The sequence below is a fragment of the Pieris brassicae genome, chromosome 7 (genome assembly GCF_905147105.1).
Source record: "Pieris brassicae chromosome 7, ilPieBrab1.1, whole genome shotgun sequence".
NCBI classification, from domain to species: Eukaryota; Metazoa; Arthropoda; class Insecta; order Lepidoptera; family Pieridae; genus Pieris; species Pieris brassicae.
The window spans coordinates 1,345,454-1,370,731 of record NC_059671.1 but is presented as its reverse complement, the minus strand read 5'-3'; the positions used below and the strand labels follow the sequence as shown (position 1 = coordinate 1,370,731).

Here is a 25,278-nt window from a genome sequence, read left to right as displayed (position 1 = left end):
CCACAGGATGGAATGTGTATATCGGATTCAAGGTACATGAGATTAGTTGGCCATGCTATTTTAATTAGGATAATGAAGTCCTCGGCGACGCACGTTTATTGGAATACGCTGAATATCAGACTAGGTATACGACTAATATCTAAGTGGAACCGAGCAGTGTTGGCCTAGTCTTCAGCGTGCAAATCTCATCAGATATATAAGATTATCACCTATTCATTACATTGCAAAATTATCATGAAACAGATACAGAAATCTGAAGACCAGACCTAAAATGGTGGACCTAAAATGCCACCTGTTGTTGTTGTTTATTTATTTTATAATATCTAAGTATTATATATTTTAACTGTATATAGTCTGCTACTTCAGGCCACTACTGTGTATGCCAAGAGGTCTACAGTCTTATGGGTTCGGTCAAAGTTTCAGGGTGATTAGATAAGAAATTTAAAAGCTTTACCAATTTGAGGCAGCGAAAAATAAACACATTTCGTTATAGGTGGTGTATGTAATATGTTTTTGTTTACATCACATCTTTTTAGATATTATATTCATTGGATGATATACATTTAATACATGTTAATAAATACTTTTATGTTTGATTTTCAACACAACCTGGGATATCCAGTATATAATTGCATCCTACTTGGCACTACCCAGAAGTGTTCAAATTATTTATTAGAATAACACTTGAGAAATTAAATTTCATGGTCCTATTTCCACAGAAAAAAAATATATTGTATGTCAAAAGTTATCCCAATGACACATAAATATATTCTACCTTACACAAATTGCAATGAATATATAAAATATTATGTTTTTGTACCGCATTGCGCACTGCGGCTAACATTAATGCAATATCTTTTTGCTAAAGGGGTGAGACAATCCAACTATTACGGTAATCTCCTATCTTAGCTTTGCCTTAGACCAGTTTTCTAAGCATGTCACGATTTCATGTAAGAACGGGGTTATTTTAACCTATATGTTATATACCTAGTTCGAAATAAAATTAATGAATTATAAATATTAATCTATATTATTAACATGTTTAGTTTAATGAGGTTGTAGGGGGATATCTCACGAAAATTATTAGAATGAGTTCTAAACAAGTATTAAAAATATCCTTAGCGGCTCACATTTATCATAAGCATACTCCACATACACACCCTCACTTTCACATCATCACACAACACAACCGAATTAGGTACTTAGTCAGTTTTAATAATATTTATTGACTTTGTCCATTTGTAAATGTTTGACCCTTTTTCTATATATTATGTATTCCGTGTTTGGCTATATCCGTAGTATAATTGTTTTTTTGTTATATATAGTCTATAGTGTAGGAGAATAAATAAATAATTGATTATTTCTCATAAAATCGTTTTATAATATAGTAATCGTTTAGTACAAGCCTCTTAGAGTTTTAATCACTGGCTAATCGCTTCACAATACCTGTAATCAGATTATCCTTGACCATATGTAATAGCTTAACGTATGGATTCACGTTCACCTTGCATTATCAGCACACTAATGGAAAGTTATTATGCTAATTGATATTATAAGCAGGTTATAGTTAGATGTTTTAACAGCGCAAAAGCGCTTCAATTGCAGTCCTCATAGAAACAATGTTCTTGTCTTAACGAAATATTGGGGCGCTTATTGTTATATAAGTATGTTCTAATGTGTGATATCATCGCTGCTTATTATTATTAGAGTCGTGCAAGTGATAAAGAAAGGTCTCAATTACCGCTCAGGTGTGGCAAGAGTGAGGTTAGGGGCGGGGAAGGCCCCATCCGCCGCACAGATGACGTTCACTGTGTCATCGTCAGTCTTATTCTGCACCAGCCGGAAGTTCGTCTCCGGCGCTGAAAACATAAAAGTACCAAAGTTAGAGGAAAAATATTCTTACGAATAAAAGTAATAAATAAAATGATTACATAAATATTATCTTTTATTTAGTTAATGAACAACTTCTTTCAGTGTTTCTTTTAACAATTTTAAATATCTGTGTTCCTTAATTTCGTCTTAACTAATACAATTTGGATGAAGTGTAAGTAAGAAAGCGACATACAGATATCTTTGTCTCTTTTTCTTGGTTAGTACCTTAATTATTTGAGTCGGTAATCATTATAGTTTAGTATTAGTTTCTTATAATACTATAATAGTTATTTAATTAAAGAAAAGTTGAGTAGAATTTTATGGCCTTATTTACACCTATTTAATACAAAACTTTACATCCTATATAATAAACCAGATATTTTCGCATTTATAATATTAAATTAGGATTCACTAATACGACAAATTGTATAAAGGTGTTAATATGTACGAATTTTTAAACATTATTTTTATAGCTGAAACAATTTCCTTAAGCCAAACTGACTGGCACATTTTTATTTTAACTTTTAAGCCGAATTAGCGTTTGTTTCCAACTTTTCTTGCTGCTTTCGGTTTTAATTGTACTTGTTTGGCTTAATTTCGCTTTAAATTTAATGTATTTTTTAAACGACCGTTAAAAGTTATATTCCTACGTCCCTGTTGGAGTTTATTTGCTTTTATTTTATTAAGTATAGAATGTTAATGGCTACCACAGCAAGATTAAGACAAAACAATAAAGGTTCAGGCTCCAGGATTCGTTATTAAAAATAAAAAAATCCGAAATACTTAAATGCCTGATGAAATGGAATTTATTCTAAGATGAAAGACATGTCTCATAAGGAAACAAGTATTTTATCATAGATTACACACTATCAATACAAGAGAACATAGCACCATTCAAAATAAAATTACAGGCGACCTATTTATTTATAACAAGTGAAGTTTATTAAGCAATCAGAAAAAATTATAATGAGACGAAAAATCATCTTTCTAGGTTTTTTTTATGCTTTTATATAGTATACTTGATACAGAAATATGCAAAGAATTCACAAGCCGTCGATTCATAATAGGCAAAAGATCGTGCAAATTAGACATAAAGCTATACTTGGCGTTTTCTGAACTCTCTCGAGATAGTTCTTTGAACCTCTCTCACAATTATACCAAGTGCCGTAGTATACACACTTTAATGGAGTTCTCCGTACAATTTCTAGCGGAAGGGATATTTTAATATCAAGGGAATTATTCCGATACTGAAGCATTTAAACCAATAATTATATATAACTATTTATCGACGATTTATGCTACAACTCTGGCGAAAAGGTAGGTATATATATATAATGAATTATATTATTTAAAAATCACATTTGTGCACAATAAAAGTATTTTCTATCTAGATGCTTATATTCAGAACATTTCAACTTCGATAATATAACTTGCCACAAAAATGGCGTCGTAAATTTTCAAACTGTCACGAAGTTTTGTGGAAAAATGCACACATTACACATAGACGATATTATGCATGGTAAGGGCAGATTTATTGGGGTGGCCTGATTTTGAAGGAGCTTTATCGTCTTATTGTTTACGAAAACAAAATATGATCAAACTTTCCTACAAATCACTGTTATGTTGTCCTAAGGGTTTTGAATACGGGAACTGTTAAGTTAAAATACATTCAATTTATTATATGTAGCTCCCATATTTGCTTCCATACCTTTATAAGATTCTTAAATCAAGCGATTTCATTGATGATATATAAATAATTATACCTTTTGAATTTGATATGTGAGTTAAATTTTCACGAAAACTAGTAATTAGAACATTTAACATTGAGCTGGACAAAAGTATTAATATTAAGTTATTATTTATTTACAATGGTCTTCGGTACTGAGAAAGGTCTCGAAAACATGTCTGTGTGCTTTATATACACGCGTTAGAAGTTATACCTTATTCTATTTTTGTAGAAGAAAAGACACGAACAATAGAAAAACCTTTTTTCTATCTTAATCTCGTTAAATAAAGTTTATTTAAATATCACACAAAAAATATTTCTACATAATTTAAAAAATTGACATTTTAATTTTAAAATGTAGACTAAATTCAGGGTGTCGGTTTCTTGTGACGGTGTGTAGTGTCGGTTTTTTTGGTAAAAATTTACTCTCATTTTTTTCCTTACGCGCCGAAAGAAGTAGAACTTCAAAAGAATAGAGAAACGCTTGTTTTATACTATCATATATTATTTGACGAAAAACTTAAATATACAGTTTTCTATTTACTTTCTAAAAAAAGGGTTTCTATTATTTCAAACGCAAACAATCATTATCATTATTATTAAACCACCTAAATATATTATTAAAAACAATTATTGACGTAACTAAATTCTTTGTGCACTGCAAACAATGTTTTTTTTTCGTTCACCAGAATTTAAAATAGAACAACCTTGTGAAAGCTTAAATTATGCATCTTCATTCTAATGTTTAACTTAGACAATACTCCTTATTCATGTTGATTCTGTCATACTACATACACAATTCTTTATTTCTTGGTAAATAATAAAATTTAAAGCTTTAAATCGTGTCTATTATTGATTTTATAAGTCTGTTATTTTAACTGTAGATTTTCCAGGGTCCATAGTCACACGCTTAAACCACAATGCCCACTCGGTCATGCTCCAGTAAGATAAACATTGTAATAATCTTTTAGTATTTGAAGTTACATTTATATGTGTGTAACGCTTGCACAACGCAAGGAAGTAGTGGTTGCGGAACGTTCGGGAGTAGACTCGCATCACATCTTCCTCGCATGCTGCATGCACACAAGATACCCGGAAATTCAAGTTGATAACAGCTAACGTTTACCAATAAAGTGGCACCAGAAGAAGGTAAGGCACACACGTAAGCCAAAGATAATATAAAATATTATTGTATTATCACTGTATCTATTCGAGCGTAAATTGTATGTGTATGAATGCGAGAAAATCTTCATATGAAAGGCCGAATTTACGAAAATAAATAAAGCCTTTATTCCCATTTCATTGTGTGAAAACATTTTAACAATTTTGTCCCGACTATTAACCACATATGGCATTCGCCGTTTCCTTCCGTGAGCCCATACAAGTATAGATATAAAAAAGATTCGGATACCAGATGCTGGTTCGTATAAAACTTGCTTAGGTTTACAAAAACATAAGGCTGTGGCCTAAGTTACAAACACTTTACTTTAAAAGATCTTTAGTCAATTAGATCTTGCTCCTAGCCATGTTGCTTCGCGGAACGATCATGTTATTAAAACAAATATTTCATTATTGTCGAAAGAACGCCAATCTATGAAATTATTTAGGCAAATGTAAACATACGCTTTCAGAGTGAGTGAGTAACAATTTTTTTTACAGGTATTTTGATAATGAATTAAACGTAAAGTAACTATTGTCACACCATATCATAGAGTTAGAGAATATCTTCTTAACGACTTTGATGACTGTCTGATGTGAGATTTTACTTTCTATGAGCGCAATAAACAATTGTTTGTAAAGAAAAATATCACGGCGACATCGAACTGATTAACGAGTTACACTTATACAGGAACAGATGATAAGCAACTTAATTATTAATTAATATTTTAAACATATGTATTAAACATATTTAACACAGAGATTCTTAAGCTTATACGTTTAAGAGTTCTAGCGCTGGCTATTAATAAATATACTAAAATTTTACCCAAGCTTATAGCTTATACCGAAGTACGGTAGGTTATAGGTATACGCAATGAAAAGGGACGTTTTACGAGGTATGGACGAAATATGAAATTCGACCTCTGCAAAACTATAGAACATATTATTTTAGTCAACTTTTATTGATTTAATTTAAATGAAACAATTTAATGTTTTGCATCACAAAACTATTTTGTTTTGATGACTTGAATATGGATTAAATGTATTTCTAGACAAAACTAGGATTACCATAACCAAGGAATGTGAAACAAAAGATGAAACAGTGGCGTGTTCCGTTTTTATTGGTCAACAGCATATCTACAGTCAATCTATTCTGAATTTATTTAAAAGGTAAACTAATATGGCTTATCTCAAACCAGAAACATGGTGTTAGAATCGAAGTATGAATGAAATGAAATGGTGATCGTGAAGTTTTTACAAATTTAAAATATATTTTAATTGACTTTTCTTTTTCTTTATGTAATAGGAGGCAAACGCAAATGCGTTGCCAGCTTTTTAAGAATTGGGAAGCTCTTTTCTTGAAGTACCCCAAGTCGAATTGGTTCGAAAATAAATACATTATCTATTACTACACTTGATTAATTAATGTTATGTTAACCGTAAACTGTACTTAATATTTATGAAAAGATTTTATAATTAAAATAAACTTAACATGAATTCCGGAAGGAGGATGTTACTGTATATAAAAAATACCGATATAAAATCAACTTTGTAAACAATTATATTAAAAAAATATTAAAGCTATGCATTGAATGAACTTTCACAGATTACAAATCATTCAAGATATTTTTCCATTTCAATATCATATATTGAAATAATAAAAAAATATTAAACTAATATTAGGTAGGTAATGTAGTATCAACTGTATCAATATCATAGTACGTGTAGAAAAGTGTGTGGTTCGTGATAAAATCTATATTTTTCCTATCACCATAGTCAGGAAAATCAATTATTTTTAGTTTGAGTTTGTCATTTTGCTGTTTTGTTTCTTGTTTTTATACGTTTTTCTTGCTCATTTGTAATTACTATGTATTTGTGCAATGTCATATATTCCTGTATTTTCCTAATCTCAAACGAACACGCAGTATCAGACGTCGTACAGCACTAGTTTCCTATGCTTTGTGTATATCGTCGAATAGTGAAATAATTAAAAGCGCTCAAAATGATTCACCGTTTGAAAATTTGGTCTTTCTGCTGGACTTCTATCGAAAACCTACGTCAACAGTTCAAATCCATTTAAAGTGTAATTCGTACGAAATGCAAGTCTCAACACTCTAGTCCTATTTTGGGTTAATATTTTTACCATACATTTAACTTTGCTCATGCATATTAATTCTCGAAACCTAACCACAGATGGAACAACAAACAGTAGAAAATTTATGTATTCAATGTTTCAAAACACTTTTGCAGAAATATTTTTATTCCAGAGCCAAATTGTTACAACATTAATTAAAATGATAATTTGGTCCTTCCATTTTATTAAGGTCGGTTCAAAGATCAAATGTATGACATCAATATTAGACACATGGGAGTAAATATTATCAGAAAATTAGGTAACCACGATAGTTAACTGAGAAACATTTCAGGCCTTAATAAATAAGGGTTCTAACGGATTTCATACCAACCGTAGTCAAGCTAATTTTGGGGGCTCTTTTTTCAAGTTAATATTTAGTTATGGTCATATATTGAGTACAAAAAAGCTCTGCATCAATAGGAAAATAATAGTCTAGGCACCAACTAAACCGCAAACGTAATTAATCTTGTCATAATTTTTACTAAATGTGGATTACACTGTGGTTGCATATGAGATCCGCGTTCCGCTCCATTAGTTAAATGAATTAAGTTTCCAACACACGAGTTTGCATGGTTTAAAACTTCAGTAAGCTTTCCTTAACTTTAACTTGACATATTGTGGTTATCTTTATTAACATCGTTATTTTTTAAACGTAATCAAGCCTTGAAACCTGTTTCTTTTATTACATCAGTATTGTCTTCTACAGGACCGCGCACAGAGACTTAATACTAAAATGTATTTATACTCTAAATTATATATTATTTCAAATAATTATTAGTAATCTCTGTTTTTTAATATGTGACTAGGAACAAATTTCGTAGAATACGATTAACTATAAAAATATCTCTTGTATGCCAAAAGTTGAAGAGAAACAAACGTGTCTTGTTCAATAATATCACGAATATGTATTTAAATTGAGACATATTATTTCTGTGTATCTGCTAAGCACTGATAGCAGTTTGAGATGTTCTATTCATATAAGAGTCAACTTCTCAATATTTTAATTTTAAGAAAGAATTATACGAAATACATCTCTCATTAGCGATAGGATGATATATATTTTTTTAGTATATTCATTTCCAAAACACAAATATACAGTTTTACAATATTCTTAACCTACATAGTAATGATAATAATAATTTAAAAAAAAAAACCATGAAATGATTTAAAAATTTACGAGGATTTCTTGTTAATTTTTGTTTATTTTATATAATTAAATATCATAAACGAAATCTAGTTAAGGACCCAAGCTAAGCAGAATAAGGATTAGCTTTAGTCAGCTTGATTAGAGAATTACTTGAAACTTTGAAATCTTTAAATCGAGATAATATCAAGACTGGATTTAATCACAATTCTAATCCTGTTGAGATAGAAGGTTGCTTTCAGACTGAGAGAGATCTACGTGTATATTATGTATAGTTATAAATCTGTGCAGAGTCACTAGAGTTCCTTTGGTTATAGTGTGATTTTATAACCTATAAAGCGTGGCTATATAAATGGACTTCCCACAAAATTGAAATACACATCAATTCTAACCAGAACAGAAAACTAGAATTCTACAGCTCTGTAACTTAGTTACGATTATTTGCTACGTATTAACACAAGACTCCAGAGTTCAAGTCTCGACGAAACAATCGTTTTGCATTGAGAGATAGTTGCAGTGATAGTCCTGCGCAATGGTAGCAGGATAACATTTGTATAAAAACAAGCTGCGTAAATAGAAAACTTTAATATTAAACATTATTTTTATTTTTAACCGTCAATTTGATGAATTTTGTAATAATCTAATCTCAAAAGGTTAAAGTATGAATGGTGGTAATAGAAACTGTGACTCGCGATCATATTTTGTCCTACATTTAAATAGAAAGTCTATATAGCTTAAAAAAGAAAGTCTTAGACACGTGTATATTGCCATGTATTTCTTACGGTAGCCAATCATGGATATTCGACTCGAACACAAATAGAAAAATAACAACTTGTCAACGAGCAATGGAACGCCGTGTATTAAATTTAAAACTGAAGGACCAGATCAGAAGTACACAAATTAGAAACAAAACGAAGGTTATTGATGCACTATCCCATTGCAAAAAACTTAAGTGGAAATGGGCGGGTGATACCGCTCGAATGAACATTAACAGATGGACAAAGAGGGTAACAAAGTGGAAAGGGCCACCTGGAAAAAGAAAACGTGGTCGCCCTCTTGCAGGGTTGGCTGACGAGCTTAAGAAAGTTGGTGGAGAGGATTGGGAGAAAAATGCTCAAAACAGAGAGAGATGGAGCCAGTTGGAGGAGGCCTATACTCAATAAGAGGTCCTTGAAAAAAAAATGGAAAATATATATATATATTCCATTATTATTATTATAGCTTAAGAATCTTGTTAGATTAGTCATTCCTGGTACGCCTAATTTATGACACAGGCAACCTATAACCTAAAAGTATTTTTTCTAGAATATACTATAAACTTTATGATTTACAGCCGTAATAACGACAAAGGTCAAATAGACTTACATAAATCACTAGACTGACAATAAACTGTTATGATCAATAAAAACTCACCAAAGACAATCATTTGTTTTGTTTTCGAATCTTCCTCCATAAATGTGGAGACTACGCAGGTATAATCTCCCGAAATATCTGTATTTGGCTTCACTATTCGTAGTGCTCTGTGCATTTTTAATGGGTCATTGGAGGCTTTATATGTTAGGTCCACACGGCCACGTAATATGCCCATATCTTGGGGCTTTTGCGAGGCAATCCATTGGTATACGGGCCTCGCTTTGTTCTTGAAGAACCACTTCACCATGAGGCCCGCTGTGTCGTTACCATATGTGTAGTCACAGTCTAGTACCACCGCGTCCTCAACACCATACTGAATTATTTCCGGCACAACTACTTTCACTATTTTCACGGCGTGCATTCCTGAAACAAGAAATATTTAACAATTAATCTAAGCAGATGTCATAGTTTATCATATCAGTCAATATGTTATACATAACTAGTGGCGGCGGGTGGACCGCCGTACGCTTTAAACTCTCATGCCCGAGTTTAAAAATTCGAACCCCGGAGTGCACAAATAAAGATTTCATTCGTATGGTGAAGAAAAACATCGTGAGGAAAACGTCACGACTTAGACCAAAAAAGTCATCGCGCACAAAATTGCCCATATAAAATAAAGTTTTTACTTTGTGTGTAAAAAAAAAATAAGAAGAGAAACGTCTTTATGACCTTATTTTTCGAAAAATGATCTACTATATGCAATTTTACAGATATTGGTTAAATAAAGTTAAATTAGATAAAGTTTAACAACAGGCTTTTATTATCATAGACATGAATACAAATAATACAATTATTTCATTTTACCTTATGACTACTAAGATTATTACAGAATTTCATCAATTTTAATAGAATGATTGCTATCATTGTTATCGTTATTATATAATTTTGTTATTAATGGCTTCGAATCCGTGACGCGTAACCGGAAATGTGACGGTATTTTTTTTAAATACCGCCTTTACCGCTTTTACCTTTACTTAGTACTTCGCTCACTCCAGTGAGCTTCCATCCTGCCCTTCAGGCCATTTACCACCCCCGCGACGTTCAAACCGAGGTCCGAATGTCGCAGGTGACGCCGTTGCGCTAGTCGCGGAAAAAGATCAATTTCGGGCAAGCTACGCTCGCCAAGACAGCCCGCGCTGAGCGGGAAGCGATTTTGAAAAAAAAGGCCCTTGTAACATTCTTCGTTTAATTTTGAGTCACTGATGTTACATTTTATGTAAGATTTATCGAGAGGTAAATTAAAGTGAAATAAGTACTATCGCCTTTATTAATATAATAATCCTGTGTAGATAGCATTTATTCTTCACATATTTTCTTTGATGATTTTTATAGACAAGTCGTCTGTGTTTGTAACGTCAAAGTTGAAAAACCATTCGAGCAATTATTATTGGCTCACATTGAAAAATCAACTTGCAAATCCGTAGATATAGTGATAACTATGGGAATTTCAGCAATTAATTATATGAATCTGTTATAATGGCAGAAAAAATATAAGTGATTGCGGGGAAATATTGGAATAATTGTAATACAGGCTATTTTTTGTTTTAAGTTTTACTTTAATACTGGCACCCGTATATATGGTATATAAAACCTATATAATATATGAGTATATTGCCTAACTGACCCGACAAACAATCGTCATAAAAATTAATACAGAATAATTATCGCTATTTAAAATGGGTTGGTTGAAAATTAAGGGATATATATACCTAGTCCAGCATAAGTTCTGTTACAAATTAAGATTCATATTTTTTAATCATGTAATGTAATATTATTTAAATTTATACCCACATATTGATTGAAGTCTCAGCAAAAAATAAAAAAAAAACATATATTTTTATTCTAAAAGGCCACCTTTGGCTTTATATTAGCCTTTATTCTGTTTGGCCACGAATTTATGGATTTACGCACTGTTTCCAAGGGAAATTTCGCTACTACTTTCGCCCTTTTACTAAAGTTTCTTAATAAGACACGCCACGCCAAACAATCACTGACGCAGGATGATCACGTTGTACCTTTCTACCATTTGTGCAGCTTCTTTGGAACTGTGAGTGTACACTTTATCATTTTGCTTATTTTAATGTTCTTCAATCGTCAAATTTTTTTCATTGGTAAAGGAAGGATATTTCTATGCTTTTCACTTCCGTACCGCGATAGAAGGCGTTTTGATCGATCACTCTCTTTAATTATTTACATTGATTTAGGGTACATCTTGTATATCGACGAATAGCACCGAGCTTCAGGTCTCATTTTATAATACCCGACAGAGGCCAAGCGGGAATCTTCATTTCTCGCCATAAGAATTTTTGCTTCCTTATGAGGTTGCGGCGAGGTCTGGCTTTAACAGCATTAACAGCTTTTGTCTCCTATCAGCACGCGGCCGTCCCGATCTTTCCTGGTCTTCGACAGACGAAGTATTGTTGTATCTGTTGATAGTACGATATACGATCATACGGCTGATACCAAACTTTTGAAGTGTCTGGAATATGACCGACGGCTCCATAACCACTTTGAGCAAGGCGATCACATTATATTTTATTTAACACCCCTTACCATATTGTAATTTATGATCATAAAAAATATGTGAAATGGCGCAAAATCGAAAGAAGTTTTTAAAATAATATACATGTTCCAAATTCTAAATAATTAAAAAGTTGAAAAAAAGAAATTTTTTTATGTAATAGTATTTATGGCCAGACTAGTTATATGCATGACAAAAAACATGGGAATAGGCCACCCTTTTCAGTTAGGGTTACAAATATAGTTTTCGAGATATTCTTTTGCCAATACAATATTTCCCAAAAATCGGCCTAACCGTTTCAGAAATGTTATACTGTGATTCGAGTTATATATGAAGAATACATAGGTACACGGTATAGTTGACACGTGACCTTCAACATTTCACAACATTTAAAACACTATGTTTTATTAATTACACCTGTTCCTTGATTTAATTGTTTTCAGTTAAATAATTAATGAATATTGATAAACTTACTTTTTAATAATAATAAATCCTCAATTAAGCTGTAGAAAAGCTTTTTTTTTTAATAAGTATTGTATTTTTCATACTAATTGGTTCATCTACAACAAGAAAATTGCATTATAAAGAATTGTATTACAGTATCCGTGTATTCATACCCTTTATCGCTCGGGTAGATTATTATTTTATTAAATACATCATATATTACCAACTTATTTGTAGATATTGATAACTTCTACAATACTGTAGTATTTAGCTTTGCTCTAATGTCTTCTCGAAGCGTACGCCGTATAAGAATTTTATTGTTATTTACCTCATTTAGACTGTCAAAACTTAATATATTCATTTTTGTCACTAAATATATTTTTTTATTTTAAGTTCATTAAGAAACTCCAAAGGTTTAACTATGACTGAAAACAGAGTAAGTACCTAATTAAATAAAAATTAGCCACGAGTTGCTAGAGTATTTGTCTCAAAAAAACCTCTTAACCTACTTAAAATTTTAGTTGGTAAGCTGGAAAATTATTTACAAAACAACGCTCATGAATAAATAAACTCTAATTTTCTCATAAGATTAGTTAAAAGAAACTAAGCTCTTCAACATATTACGGTATACTGAATCTAGTAAATATGTGATTTCAAATGTATTATATACAATATTGTATATTACCAATAAAAATAACCTTTATTTAAGCAATAAAAATCTAAATAAATTGGAAAATTATGAGTTATTGGACGCAAAAAACTAATTGATGTAACCTATATGTACTTAATAAATTTACCTTTGAATATATTTTTACGACAGAATTTTGTGGTCACAAATAACTTTGGTTAAATTTCATACTATAAATAAACAAATAAATTGCATAGTTTAATGTAATACTATATTACAAAACAATTCAATATGACATCAACTCCGTCCTTCAAAACGTCTGTTTATCAAACAATACAACTGCTTTTGTTTATAATAATAACTTTGCCGTATCATATTCTGGTGACAAGGGATTCAAATTAACTAAATGAAATTGTCTGGGTTTCGATTTCGGTATCACGTCGGGTGAAACACTTCAAAACTTTTAATTATTGATTCAGTCAGTTTTACATGCGAATTTTACGTTTACAGCAGATTAGACACTGTCAAATCGCCTCAAAGTCTGTAGATCACACCACAATGTGAATCTACTCATCGAAGTATTTCTAGCACCGGATCTGTAGTAAAAGGCCATCCTGATTCTCATATAGATAGATTTAGGATTTAGTGAACCTCCTGTTTATTTTGTTTGTTTACTCTGTGCTGTTGGTCAGTTATAAAAAAAAGTTTGATGTATATTTTGCTAATACGACATTTAAGTTTTTTTTATATAGAACAGGGGCAGGAGGCTAATCTGATGTTAAGGGATGCCGCCGCTCATGGACACTCAATGACATAGGGATCGCGAGTGCGTTACCGGCATTTTAAGAATTGGTACGCTCTTTTTTTGAAGGACCCTAAGTCGAATACTTAAGGGGGCAGCTGCTTCTACGTAGTGGTAGTGCGCGGTAAGAACTGCTTTTAAAATCGCTCAGTTATGGAACGACGGACGTCGTGGTGATACGGGTGGAATTTCGAATTCTGCCTTCACATCCAATGATGAAACTCGGTTGCAGGTATTAATCCAATCAACTCCTCTGAGATCTCGGATATATTGAACACTAATACTGTTAATGAACGTAACCTTTGTATAAGCTATTCACTAGTATTGTAGAAAATTAAGTCAACATCATATTACTTATCAGCCATAATTTCTGTACGTATATATATGGCGCACTCTCTTTTGTGAACCTAATTGTAAAATAAAATAAAATATTAAATTTGGTTTTATCGGAAATACTGTTAACCGGATACAATCAACAACTTCAACTATTACGTCATAAATCACAAACAACAATCGTTATTTGGATAATTATATGTCATTCATTAATTAAATTCGTGACCACGCAAGTGATAATACCCGAAAACTTATATAATTGTTACATTTAAATAATGAAACTATTATTTCCAACAAACACAATTGCACTATATTTAGACATATGTATATCATGTCCATTTCAAGATAATTTAATAAATACATTTCAATTACGAAACCGCTGGACGTACGTTTTTAATCAGTCTTAATAAATAATAAACCACATTTCTTAAATATTACGTAAAAATTTGTTTATTAAACATTAGGCGAGTTACATAAGTACATATATATAACAACTGTATCTCGCCCAATATGTCCCTTAGGGCTTGAAGAATAAATGATATCTTTCATTCAATAAAATTAATACAACAGTCATACTATAATATTGCAAGCAGAAACCACAATCTCCCACTAAGAGCACTTGCAACACAAAATCCTCACTAACAAGGTGAATGTCACAATTGTGAAGTTGAGGTCAGCAGACACCGATGCATGCAGCTTTATACCACAGGGCGGCATTTTTATAAGGGCCCCGTGTAGGGCTCCGCCCAGCATTAAATTAAATTATAACAAATTTATTTTGTAAATAATATCATCTGATAGTTTGTTTGATATACGAGTATAAATTTCAAACATAATAATGATCAATGGCGCTAAAACTTTTTTTAGGTCTGGGCCTCAGATTTCTGTATGTGTTTCATGATCGTTTGTGAATTGAATAGGCAAGTAGGTGATCAGCCTTCTGTGCCTGACACACGCTGTCAACTTATTTGGGTCTAAGACAAGCCGGTTTCCTAACGATGTTTTCCTTCACCGTTCGAGCTAATCTTAAATCATAAAATTAAACTGACACATTTAGTCCATTGTAATGACCCATGTAAGGGCAATCCAGCTATTACCGCCATCATGCTGTTAGTTAGGGGCTTCCCCGCACACGCTTTGCTAGAGATATAGCTCACACATGCACAACCAAACATTGTAGACGCACTGTTACTGCATATCCGGACTTTGAATTACCTTTGTCCAAATTCCTTAAACCAGTCATTAATAAATGGGAGATTAAAATTTCACTGTTTGCACTTGTGCGTCAGCTGAATAATTAGTTATAGACATAATTATTAACGTTTCAGTAAAACTTTGATAATTCCATTTTATAAAAGTCTAATGATAATAGGAGTAAAAAGTCATATTAATAAAAAATTACATTGTTTACGAAAACTTAAAAAAAATTCTTTACCAAACTCTTGAATTTACACACAATACGTCCTGTGTCAATAATCGAGCTCCGTCCCAATGGAATCCACTGGGGCCCTATTAACGTGGACATGTCCGGCCCGTCCGTCCCATTCCAATTTCCCTACTGTTACGATTGTGTCAGCGTCTTAACTTTCAAGCATCATAGTGTCAGGTGCTTAGCGGTTCAGAATTGTCGACTTGTTAGAACTGAAATGTTATTCTAAATTGTCTAGACAGTGTTGAAATATCACGTTTGCAGACATTTCAGAAATGTGTGACATTTTCTGGACTCATATCAGAATATGCAAAGTTCTAAATGCTTTTTCAAATGTTAGGAGAATGTTTGGTAATAAACGTTGTAATCTATTTCAGTTTATTGTCTTTCACATTTTGACTTTAAATCTATTTTGACATTTAACTAAAATTTTTAAATATAATTATCGGTTAATACGACTATTTAATCAAAAATAAAATCTACCATATAGGTAAATTTGTTTGTTAGTAAATTAGGTTAGAATTAAATTACTTATTAGTCTTAAGGTATGTTAGATCGCAATATTACATGATGTCGTAGTAAAGACACATGTATATAATAAAAAAATAGGTAAATAATACTAATTCAAACAAATTATAAATTGTTTAGTTAAAAGTATTTTCCCATGGAAAGAGTGCCTGCTTCTATGGATATCTGGCCTCAACGTTTAAAGGAAGTATTGCAACCAATGGAGACTACCTCGAATAAGCATTTTTTTTAAATTTTTTTATTGTTTTATATTTATGTATTAAACTAATACACTGTAAAAGTAATAAATGTATTTGCAATATAATCATTTTTTTTACTTTGTATTAATGGCTAGACTAGGTATTTACATTAGGATATCTCTTTAAAAAACGGGTTAAAAAGATTTTAATTACGGCCTATGTAAACTTACTAGTAAATTAAAATTAATAAATCATTAAAACTTTTTAGATACATTACAAACAATTAATCAAAATCAAACACATTTACACCTGTATAAAGCAAAATAAACCAGATTGCGTCTAACTAAAGCGTTCATTCCGCCCATACCATACAAAATCGTTACAATTTACGGTGTCATAACTTTTAACCATATCTAGCAAGGAATATATTTCCTACCTGTGTCAGCTACGTATATTGCCTACAAATTGTTACCATAATATAGAAGCGGTACATTGCTCTCTTCGCATGACATGGCTGTTATCTGGGTCGTTAGTGCTTAGCGATGTACGCGTGTTTATCCAAGTTTACAGTTTTGCAAGTGATGTGGCAAGTCTAGTAATTACAGATAAGAAATGCGTTTACCCATAGAAGCATACATCGTTCTGTAAGAGTGATTAAAAGTTAATTATATATTATGTGAAGATTTACGACATAGACTTGTTCATTAAGATTTTATAAGACAATTTAATTGTAACAATTATATATATATATATATATATATATATATAAAAGCTAAGTTAATCTTACGATTCTACATAAATTGACGAAATTTATTATATTCTTAAATCAGGTATGTCATCTGTTGTGACTATCTTTAATTAATTATTATTTGATCGGCGATAAAACCTAGAAACTTTGGGAACAAATAATTCAAATCAATACAAATAAAATTAACGTTTTTGGTTATGTAAAATTATTTTCGCTATAGTTTGATAATATTACTTTTTTTATGTATAGAGGAGGCTCACTAGCAATGAAAGTAGATGCGTTGCTGGCCTTTTAAGGATTGAAAAATTGGTAATATCTATTCTTGAATTGACTATTTATACATAAAATAACTTAATATTTTAAATATGAAAGTAATCTATATGCTACTTTTTCTCACTTAAAACGACTTCAATGAGATTGTTGTATGGGTAAAAAATTAAAGATTGTAGTGTAAGTAGTGCCTTCAAGCTACTTCACTACGCGGCAGAAGTCGAGAGCAAAAGCTATTAAATTAACGTTCAATAACTGAGATCTAGTCTAGAATATTATTTTTTAATTCAATTCCGTTCACCCTTATACCCTTAAAGGTTATTTATTTTTAATTTCGTTTGGGCTTCGGAGCGAGAATGTTTATTTAACTTGACTAAATATTCTTCATGGCTATAGATGTACTGGCATATGTACAATAACATATTCTTCTTGTAATTGAGGTTAAATAGGATAAATATATTTTTAAATAGCAAATATAAAAGTGTGTCACCTGGCGTATTTGAAGCAATCGATTATATTATTTTCTGGAATCAAGCGTTTTTTTTTTAATTCGCTCGCTCAAACGGTAATGGAAAACATCGTAAGGAAACCGGCTTGCCTTAGATATAAGAGACATAGGAGCCTGATCTACTTGCATATTAGATTGACAAATGACCATGAAACAGGTAAAGCGGAGGTCCAGACATAAATACGTTGTAGCACTAGCATTATATTTATTATGTGTTGTCTAGATGAGATCTTAGTTACAATAAGATCGCCAGTTCTAACAGTTCACTAATTAATTTTTTGTTTAATATTTTGTAAACCACTTTTATCCTGAACTGTGGATGAATAATAACAACAGGAACGTGTTCAAACATCAACAACGAACCCATGATGTTGTCCACAATAAAAAGTAAGCCGGCAACATAACAGAAAACATATCGTTATTTTTTACAAAAACAATAGCGTTCCCATTTCTCGTAGACGCCTAGACGACATGCTAAATAACAATGAATGTTTCTAATAGCCCTAATGCAATCGTTAAAAATGTTAAAGAATCGATTCTAATAGAATTTCCGTTTACACAGTGGATAGCATGAAATGGGTCAGCTCAAATTAGGTTGTTTGGTCACTCCATTACGCCTCGGGAAAGTTGAAAAGCGCGAGCAACGCTTAAAAGAATTCGCCTTTAAACGGAAAAAAGAAATTCAATTTTATACTACTTACTGCTGGTGTTTAAAAGCCTGGGGGTTTATTATAGAAATCTGTTAAGTAATAAATGGAGAACACATAATTATTATTTTGTGTTCCCTTTTGATGTTAATTTTCTGCGAGTATTACATGTTTATTGATGAAACAATATTTACTCACAATATAATTTTCACCTTAGTCTAAAAATAATTTTGAAACGTTTGCTCCATGTGCAGTACGTTCCATGGTACCAGCATTTCGATATTTGCAATACTTATCCTCTAATCCGGCTAATATGATGTAGTTCGCCACATCAGGGTCAAATTTAGTCATATGTTTAAATTCAAAGGTTATTTGATCATTTAGGTACAATTTGTACACTTATGTATGTCAAATTTACGCCACCCGTTCATTAGTCTGCCAGATTCTGAGAAGATCAGGCAAACAAATCGTTCCTCCCTTTGCGGCCTATAATTTTAAAGTTGATGAAGTCTATTGTCCTATACTTAAAATATAATTGTCTCAAATCAGACAGACAATCATTACATCACGCTCATTTTAAAATAATCAAAGTAGCTTCGTACGTCATTCCGATGTTATTTAAATTTGATAGTTTAAGCCCAAAGCTGCATTCAGCTTATCGATGAAAAAATATTTAAATTCTGTTATAAAAGTTAGGAGGCGTTTGTTAAAGGTGGGGTCGGGTCAATTTATATATTAAGACATACATTATCGCTATTCAGACTTTCACTACCTTAGAGTTCTAATCTGATGCAATTCTCGCATGTACCTAATTATTTAAACAGTTTCCCGACACATGTTGTTAGATAAGCAATGTTGCCTTACTGGCTTGAGCATACGACTATCATCCATATCGTAGGTTCGAATCCTGGCTGCAGCAATGAATGCAATTTGTTTCGCACAAAGACAAAAACGTCCATTGGTTTAGCGTTTGCGTTTTACGCTTAAGGAAAACATCGTGAATGTCTTAGACCCAAAAATTCGACGGCATGCGTCACGCACAGAAGGCTCATCAAATATTTGCCAATTATAAAATTATCACGAAACAGATGTCTTCCGAAATTAACGCCAAAAAACAAACAAATATCCTTATATATATATATATATTTCTAATATACGTGTGTATGTCACTGAACTGGTGCCCTGGATGGTTCAGATTCACAAATTGGTCCCGCAGATCACGCTGCAATCAGTACTTTCATATTTTGTTTAATATCCTAATTGCTTGAAAAATCATTCAGGACAACGTCTGTCGTCTGCTAGTTTTTTAGAATATTCCATCAAATAAGCGCCTTTAAAGTATCATAGTTTAACTATGAACTAATATTTGATTACGATTTATATTGTTAAACGCTGATTATACTTCGATCGGGAGCCATGTTTTGCTAATTTAGTTTGGTACTATAAGATCGCTTGCCACACTGCCCACCTTACCTTGTAAATAAATAACCGAGGAGAAAATGCTATTTTCGCAAACATGAGTGGGACTCGACTCACACAAGACACCTTCTCTGCTACTCACAGAACCGGATGCGCAATAAATACTAAAATACAGCTCGGATTCATTCCGCCCTACCGCGGAGACTCCTGGGGGTCGCTTTTTACCAGGGCCAAAGAAGTTCTATATTTAAATCAGTCACTAAATCAAACCACTTAGTAGTTTGTTGAAAAAAACCGATATTAAAGCACTTTACCTACTTACAGTAGGGGTTGGTCGGCTGATGATTTACATACCTTAAACGCAAATGTTATAATAATGTTTGTCTTGTCTCTTTTTAAAAGTAATAGTATTTACTTGTTTAGTTAAATAAGTACGTAATTGAATTCAGCATTACATAAAACTTTTTCCTGGAAAATATGTCAGGTGAATCTAGGTCAGAGATGTTTGAGAATTGCATACGCGACGTCAGCTATCATAGAAGGCCCATTAGGTTAAGTGATAATGAACAGTGTTATGAGTCATATTGTAAAGCTGTATTCATTTTTATTTCTTATTAAATTATTAGCGTTGTCAATACATAAACATACTTCCTAAGAATTATTCGTATAAGTGAACTCGGTGTTCAGATTTAATTTGAACATTGACCAACTGCTGACACGCCTCAAGTGTTCCAAATCTTATCAACTGAAGAGTATTTTTTAATTACATTTTATCCAAATATTGATCAATTACTGTCACGACTCACGTGTGTTCCAAAATGTTAAGAGCTGAAGGTGCGCAATACACTAACAGCTCACTAAAATAATATCATGTATGTGTGAATAGGTGTAAGTAGTATTTAAGATATTGTCTTTTGAAGATTGCTCTGGCGTATTCATTTCTCGCTTCCTCTCAAAGTGGCGAAGACTACTTCAAGTCCTTAATTATCGTGGCGAGCCTGCCCGATAGCTTTGAGATAATCGCACCACCTCGAACCTTTGATCCTACCAGTGGGCTCCGTCTGTTACCTTAGGTCTCTTGCAGACATCCTGTACTTATTTATATATTCACTATTTATGTGTTAGGGTACATCTGTAGGGCTTAGGAATCCGTAGGGTTGTCAGGTTATTACATCTCACACACTCATATATTTAGTTATCTAGTGCAGCTTGCTCATACATACAGTGCATATATAATACAGATACTCCTGACATTCAACACATGAAAAGATTAAACACACATTTCACATTCCACTAGCTAGCAGTCTGTACAAACAGTATATCTCTATATGATTTTACCAGCGTTCAAGATTAGTAATTAAACTTATTCCTACATAAAAAATCCCCTAGCTTTATATACTAAAAATAAAGTCGAGGCGCTAAATGAATATAAAAGCCAGCATATTATCGTTTAGTTATGCTTTTACAGGTTGGTTCGATTCCGGGGCAAATAAGTAACGAAATAAAAAGAGATCCTTCAGATTCTAGAAACACTGGCTATTGTTATTGGCAGAATGCAAAATTCCACACGTGTCACCTCGACAACCGTCGTTCCACAACTTTAGGGGCAATTATTTCCGTGCACCAGCACTATGTGGAACTAGTTGCCCACTGAAGTATTTCCGAACCAATTCAACCAACATATACCAATTATGTAAAAGCCGGCAAAGCACTCGCGAGCGCTTTGGCATTGAGAGCCCATGGACGGGCGGTGTTATCACTTAACATCAGGTGAGCCTACTGCCTGTTGGCCCCTGTTCTATAAAAATATTATAAATCATTGCCCAAACGAATTGTATTGCGTAGGTAATTTTAAACTATGTTTTAAAACCTGCATAATTTTTTATGGGAAACGAGTAGGGTTTACTTGAGTAACGTGCCGCCGCCATTGCACGTATACCTAAGCATATGCCGACCTTTCAATGATTGGTACGCTCATTTTTTGTGGGCCATTAAGTCGTATCGGATCGGAAATAGAGGTATTCTCCAGCAGCGGGTTTTGTAAGGAGATGATGCGCGTACACTACCTACTAAACAACATCATTCTAAATCTATAACACCACGGGAAAGATTACGCAACATCTAAAATCACTGCAAAACGTAATGAGTTTATATACATAAACTATGTCTAGTTACCCGCTAAGATATTAAATGCTCCAAGCTATTCCAAAGCATTGAATAACAACTCAAAGACCAGCTGTTGTTCAAATCACTAAATATCAGTATCGAGTTTCAAAACTTGTTCACGCAAATTTATTGAACCGAAAACTATCTGTTTGTGGGGATAGTTCAAACGATACGCCTTTATCGGTGTGCATCTGAGTTGGGACATCCATTTTTGAGCAATGGTTTCATGGGTCACGAGAACATTCTTCATTGTATGTAATGATAAATTTCTAAAAAAATGTGTGCGTGTACTACACACGTAGTGAAACTTCTTTATGACCTTACTTTTCGAAAAATGATATTTTATTTGCAACTTTACAGAAATTGGTTAAATAAAGTTAAATTAGATAAATTTTAACAAAAGGCTTTTATTATCATAGACATGAAGACAAATAATACAATTGTTTCATTTTACCTTATTACTACTAAGATTATTACAAAATATCATTAATTGGAATATAATTATTACTATCATTGTTATCGTTATTATATATTTTTGTTATTATTGGCTACGAATCTCTTCTAATCAACCGTGGTAGGGACAAGAAAAAGATGACGCGTAACCGAAAAATGTAACTGTAATTTTTTTTCCAACGCCGATAAAGCAGCTTCTAAAATAACCTTGTTTTATAAACTATATATACAACAAAATGGTCGAAATAATTGCAATATTTTAACAGGCCATCTAATACATTGGGGACTACAATAACCATTAAATTACTCAAGCAAAACATATTTTCTAAATAAATAGTATTTGGTAAATGCACACAAGCGATGAATAACATCATATATTTTATCTAAAGGCACCCCAGAGCATGGACACCTATTTCTAAGTGGATACGTTGCCATCCTCAAAAAATTGTACTATAAAAACATTCTTAAGTTATCACCATAAACATACTAAAGCATAATAACCGTAAATCCCTTTACGTGACACAGGAAGTATTTTAAAATTCACATTTACATAATTTCGATAGACAAAAAGAATCACGGATAAGAGAAAATTTGCGAACGTAAAACTCTGAGATAAAATTTAAATAATGAGTGCTGGCATACGATAAATGACAGTGGAGCGATCGTTACTGTCACATGCAAAAAGTCCCTTATTAATAACTGCGGTAAGGCTGAATGCACTTGAAAAATAGGTTAAACAGATCTTAAAATCTTTGTCGTCTTAAGAGTGCACAACTCTAGAGTTACTTAAGTTTTTGCTTGATATAGTAAACTTTCTTATATGATATAGTAGACTTTCAAAGCCTGAAGGAGGAGGTTTGTACATGTATGGTCTTTTTTGTGAGCAGTGTTAGCCTAGTGGCTTCAGCGTGCGACGCTCATCCCTAAGGTCGTAGGTTCCATCCCCGGCTGTACACCAATGGATTTTCTTTCCGTGTGCGCATTTAACCTTCGCTCGAACGGTGAAGGAAAACATCGTGAGGAAACGACTTGCCTTATACCCAAAAGGTGTGCGTCAGGCACAGAAGGCTGATCACCTAATTGCCTATTCAATTTATAAATGATCATGAAACAGATACAGAAATCTGAAGCCCAGACCGGAAAAGGTTGCACCATTGATTTATTTTATGGTATTTCGTTAAGCTTTTGAAGGCAGGCCCCCACTCGCCTATGAGCATATATTATAAGCATGAGGTCACGCACCACAAGCTTCAGGGAGATTAAGAAATTAATAATAATAAAAAAGGCTTTTGCGTCCGTTAAAAAATCTAAATGATTTAAAGCTGCGAAATGGACATGCAAAATAGACATGTATTAACCTTAAATGCATTTCAAGCTTTTGTTCGTGAATATAATGAATTACAATTTATATAAGAAACACTTTTATTTTAATCTTCATATTTTCTGAAGTATTATCGTTATTTGCAGAATAGTTCCTTTGGTTGCTGATTGTAAAATTTTATGTAAATTTAAAGTAGCTCGCCTGCCCTAGTTTAAGTTACGACTGGTAAGGGTCTGATGTATTTTAGTAACTATGGAGGCAAATTTAAAAAAATAATTAAAATCCTATCAGTGTATTTATCAGTTATTAAACATGGCTGTCTATATAATGAAAAGAAAACGTATTTTTTATGATTGAGTTTAGTATTTATTATTTTATTTATTACTTGTTGTAATAATTTAAAGACATATGATACAATATATCACGATAATGCGACAGTGTTATCAGATTATAAGCTTTGAGATACTAATAGGTCATAACATATTTTAAAAAATATTGGTTATAATTATATTAGGATAATTGCTAGCTGACATATTCATTCTAATTATCAAAAGGGAAGACGGATGTTGGATGTCAGAATAACTTAGGAGATGGTTACCCCATCTCAACACCACAGGGGCGCCCAAAGCCAAGAGACTCTGCTGGACTGGCGATCAAAAGAAACTGCGACTTGGTCAAGAAAGCATACCAATCGGCCGTCGGGTTGTCGGACAGTCCAGTCGTTATAAACACATTGAGAAGAACTTATGCGAGCTTAGCGCGCAATCGACAAAGGTGGTGTTATTTTGTCTCGGTGGCATCACGTTTATTTATTGATTTATAATCCAAATAAAAGAGACAGGAATCAAATATTTTAAAAATCTCCATTATGAAATTATGTCAGTACTAAAAAAATAATAAATAAAGCAAAAGAGCGATTTCAATTACAATTACAAAGTAAAAGCTTTATCAACCGGAAACATTACATTTATTTTAATTTTGATAAACAAAATAGAATTCTTTTTAAGAATTTTTTTTCAATGATCACCGAATTAATTTCGAAGATCAAAAATCCTCCATTGTTTCACATTCTCTATTCTACTTTTTAAATTTGTTTTTAATTAATTAGAAGCACGGAACAAAGTAGCGCTTGCTACACAAAAATATTGTTGTTTCTGTGAGATGAAAACGAGCGTCGAATATAGGTCAGCCCATCCTGAAGTAACTTACAAAGATGTTAGAGGCTGTCCCAAGTAACAATCCACAAGCGTAGTGAAATGTTCTGCCTACATTTTATAAACAGCTGCCGAGCCTATCTTTTTTAATCTTCAAAATGAGGCACACATTGCGATATGTCTGACTGGATTTATAAAGGAGTATAAGAGTACTGAAACTTCACCACGCGACTTTTAATATTGCATTACGTATTTTCTTTGCAGCTCATAATATATCAGCG

The 25,278-nt window shown here is 32.4% G+C and overlaps 1 protein-coding gene across 1 annotated transcript in view; it reads right to left on the bottom strand.

The window, feature by feature from the left end:
• Positions 1 to 25,278, bottom strand: part of LOC123712112 — a 64,901-nt gene that overhangs the window by 15,867 nt on the left and 23,756 nt on the right. Inside the window, exons 2-3 of the mRNA XM_045665067.1 lie at positions 9,448 to 9,810; positions 1,742 to 1,859 (exon numbers count right to left, since the gene is read on the bottom strand). Coding sequence (XP_045521023.1) covers positions 1,742 to 1,859; positions 9,448 to 9,810 — 481 coding nt within the window. The remainder of the gene's footprint in view (positions 1 to 1,741; positions 1,860 to 9,447; positions 9,811 to 25,278) is intronic.